The sequence below is a fragment of the Schistocerca nitens genome, chromosome 10, assembly GCF_023898315.1.
Source record: "Schistocerca nitens isolate TAMUIC-IGC-003100 chromosome 10, iqSchNite1.1, whole genome shotgun sequence".
Lineage (NCBI taxonomy): Eukaryota > Metazoa > Arthropoda > Insecta > Orthoptera > Acrididae > Schistocerca > Schistocerca nitens.
Genome location: NC_064623.1, coordinates 217458871 through 217462946, shown reverse-complemented (window position 1 = coordinate 217462946; position 4076 = coordinate 217458871). Strand labels below are relative to the sequence as shown.

Below are 4076 nucleotides of genomic sequence, written 5' to 3'. Positions count from 1 at the left end.
TCATACAAACGTTATCCTCGTAAATATACCACAAAGGTACGACTTGATGTCCTGGTCGTGTGTAAACAAGGAAATTAGTGCCGCCAATGAACTTTTTTCCAGTATATGCAAGCAATATAGAAATGTTTCTGTTGTTAATATTAATACCATTGGACGCAGATTCCACACTACTCACGGGCTGCACTTAAATGGCCTTGGAAAGCAACTTGTTACATTAAAGCTAATGGAAATTATTCAGAGACTGCAATACTTACCAACAACATCATCAGTGCTACCTGTATCATCATCACAGAAAGTATCTCTAGGAGTGACTAATGCAGAATCAGATACAGTAACAGAAAATGCAGCAGAAGTACCTAAAGAAGCAATACTAACAGAAGTAGAATCAACAGCAGCGTCAGAAGAACCACGTTCAGTAACAGCAGAAGTAACTCCTCCAGCATTAGAACCAGCTCCTACAGCAGTAACACCATCTCCCTCGCCAGCAGTAGCAGCACAAACTACTTCACCAGCAATAGCAGAAGAAACACCATCAGCAACAGCAGAAGCAACTCCTCCAGCAGTAGAACCAGTTCCTATAGCAGCAGCACCATCTCCCACACCAGCAGTAGCAGAACCAACTCCTTTACCAGTAATAGCAGAAACAACTCCTCCACCAGCAGCACCTAAATCAACTTCACCAACAGCAGAAACAGTACCAGCTCCTCCTCCATCACCTTCAAGAGTAGCAGAAAAGAATAGACCAGTCACAGTAAGTAAAGTATCATCTTTGTCTCATGATGAAGTGATACCAAATGATTTGGGACAACATGTTCCTATAAAACTTGTAGACAGTAAAGTGAAACAAACTTCCAACCGTGTTTCAAACAGACCCAAAAAATTACCAAAGAGAAATGAAGATTTTTTATGGTTTATCCCAAGGAAGTCCAACCGCCACCTAACATAGATTCCAGGGCTGAAAAAACAATTAAATGTTCTCCATTGCCCCATAATACTGTACTCCTCCCCTCCTGTGAGAGTAACTCTATTTTATTTCTGCACTTAAATGTCAGGTCTCTGAAAAATAAAGCTGATGAGCTTGGTATACTATTAAAAAGTAACAAAAGAATGATTTTATGTATAAACGAACATTGGTTAAAGGAAGAGGATATAAAACTGTATGTACCATCAGGTTTCAGATTAGCTACATACTTCTGCAGACCCAGTGAATCCTATGGGGGTTCATCCATATATATTAGCAATGATCTAGACTTAAAGTTTTCTGTTCTTGAAGTTAGTGACCTATGCATTAAAGGTGTTTTTGAAGCAGCTGCTTTTATTATACCTAGCATACAGCTCATAACTGTGTCTTTATATCACATTCCTGAAAGTAATGTAGAACAATTTATAGAATGTTTAGAAAAACTTGTGATCAGTATACAAAAATATACTAAATACAAAATTTTAATCTTTGGGGATCTAAACATAGACATTAGGAAATTGACAGCCAGAAATGTTAATTTAGTAAACATGTTAAGATCCTATAATCTCTTTTGTGCTAACGAAAGTCCTACAAGGCACTCCTCCTATAATAACAAATGTATACAAATGTGATTTTGAGCTAGGCTTATTTAATGTCGATTACCTGTCAGACCATAGAGGTATATGGGTGAAACTAATTACTAAAAAACCAAAAGAAGACGAGGAACAAACTCAGTGTGTCAGACTATCTACAGATACAAATATTAGCAAGTATAGAGAAGAACTTAAGTCTATAGATTGGAATACTGTTATGCACTCCTCCAGAAATGTTGATGAAGCCTTCAGCACATTCCTCAAAATCATTTCTGAAATCTTCCACACATGCTGTCCACTGGTTAAAAAACAAAAAAAAAAAAAAAAGTTAGGAAACCTAGCCACTCAACTTTACAGAAGTGGTTTTCACCCCAATTACAAAAACTGAGACTATTGGTAATTACTTGCCACGATAAGGTCAAAAAGGGAGCAGTAGACAAAGAAACTTACAAAAACCTGAAAAGAAAATATAGATCTGAAATTAAAATAGCCAAGTGTAAGGCAAATGGTGATTTCATTAAAAAATCACACAATAAATGTAAGGCTGCATGGAAAGTAATAAAAGCAGAGCTAGGTATGGATATAAACTACAAAGACAACACAAATGCTGCTAACGTCACTGCTGATGATTTCAATCACTTTTTTGTCAACTCTGCCAATCTTAGCCTTCCAACCCACAGCAACCAGAATTCAGATTCAACACATACACCTATTTCTCATCCCATATCTGGCAGAAATTTTCAACAAAACATTACAAACATAGTGTCAGCTTGTAAATGGAGAGAAGTACAAGTAACTGATATAATTAAAGCAACCTCTAAATTAGGATACTCTAGATCTGAAGATGTGTATGGCCTGTCAAACTATGTAATTAAAAAAGTTGTAGATCTCATAACTTATCCTCTTTGCATACTGATAAACTGGATGCTCTCGAGTGGGCACTTTCCAGAATGTCTCAAGAAAACAGTTGTCATACCATTATACAAAAAGGGTGACAAGTCCTGTATCAATAATTATAGACCAATTTCACTTGTGCCTATTCTCTCAAAAATAATAGAACATTGCATACTGCAGCAAATATGCATACACCTATCAGACAATAATATATTAAATGATTCTCAGTATGGATTCAGGTCAAACTTATCAACAGTCAAAGCAGTTGAAAACCTTATCTCTTTTGTACTAAGTGCATTTGAGTCAGAATTATCTGCTGAAGCCATTCTAATTGACCTGAGTAAGGCTTTCGACTCAGTTAACCACAAATTATTGTTAGATAAACTGTGTTGCTATGGAATCAAACACTTGGAACTCTCACTAACTGAATCATACCTCAGCAATAGAAAACAAATAGTAAAGCATAATGACCAACAGTCACAGACTTTAACTATAAAACGAGGTGTTCCTCAGGGCTCAGTGCTTGGCCCTCTACTATTTATATTGTTTGTAAATGACTTTCCGAATAACTTACCCTGTAAATCTATCCTCTATGCTGATGACACAACATTAGCTAATTCTGGAAAGGATATAAACATATTGAAGGAGGAAAGTGAAGAGTGTCTTAAAATATCTAATATCTGGTTTAAAGCTAATGACTTATCTATGAACCATGAAAAGACTGTCAAGATAATCTTCAATTTATCAAACAGTAACATGGATTTATCATCTGTTAAACTACTAGGAATACACATTGACTCAAAATTAACTTGGGACACACATACAGGTTATGTATGTTGAAAGCTATCACGAGTTATCTACCTACTAGCCAAACTACACACATGTGTTACACAAGATTTATTGCTTCCGTCATACTATGCCTTCTTTCATTGCCATCTACAATATGGCATTCTTTTATGGGGTAACTCTCCAGGAGCCAAAAAAATTTTCACTTGGCAGAAGAAAGCAATTAGACGTCTTTACGGAATCACTGACAACAAGACCTCATGTAGACCTTATTTTAGAGACTTAAAAATTCTCACAGTGCCATCTCTTTACATATATTGTTGCCTATTAAACATAAAAGAAAACTTAAACCACTACACTATAAGGAAATCAGTTCAACAACACAATACTCGACAAACAAATATGATTGATATACCCACAACCAGGCTTAAGAAAACCCAATCTAGCTATGAATACATAGGCATAAAATTATTCAACACTTTACCCGTACAGGCACGATTGGTATCAATGGATATTTTCAAAACTAAAACCAAAGTGTGGATGAAGAAAAATACTTTCTACAGTGTAGAAGAATTTCAGAATAGTTGTAAAGATGATCTAATTTATTGATAAACTTAGGCTTACTGTTATGTATAGTTATGGATGTAGAGGCAGCTAGCTATAAGCTAATAGGGTACAACACTGTCTTTTATTTTTCATGTAATATTTTCGTTATATGAAACATAATGTACAAATAGCTATAATACTTAAAATGCTTTATTTTTACTATGTAATATTTTGGTATGTAAAACATAATGTACAAATAGCTGTAACTCTTCTGACGACATCGATTGCATGTTAAT

The 4076-nt window shown here is 35.3% G+C and overlaps 1 protein-coding gene across 1 annotated transcript; it reads left to right on the top strand.

Moving 5' to 3' along the window:
• Window positions 1-223: 223 nt before the first annotated feature.
• On the top strand, window positions 224-946 carry LOC126210009 (calphotin-like). The gene has a single exon (XM_049939115.1). The coding sequence runs from the start codon at window positions 224-226 to the stop codon at window positions 944-946; it is 723 nt and encodes a 240-aa protein (XP_049795072.1).
• The last annotated feature ends 3130 nt before the right edge of the window (window positions 947-4076 follow it).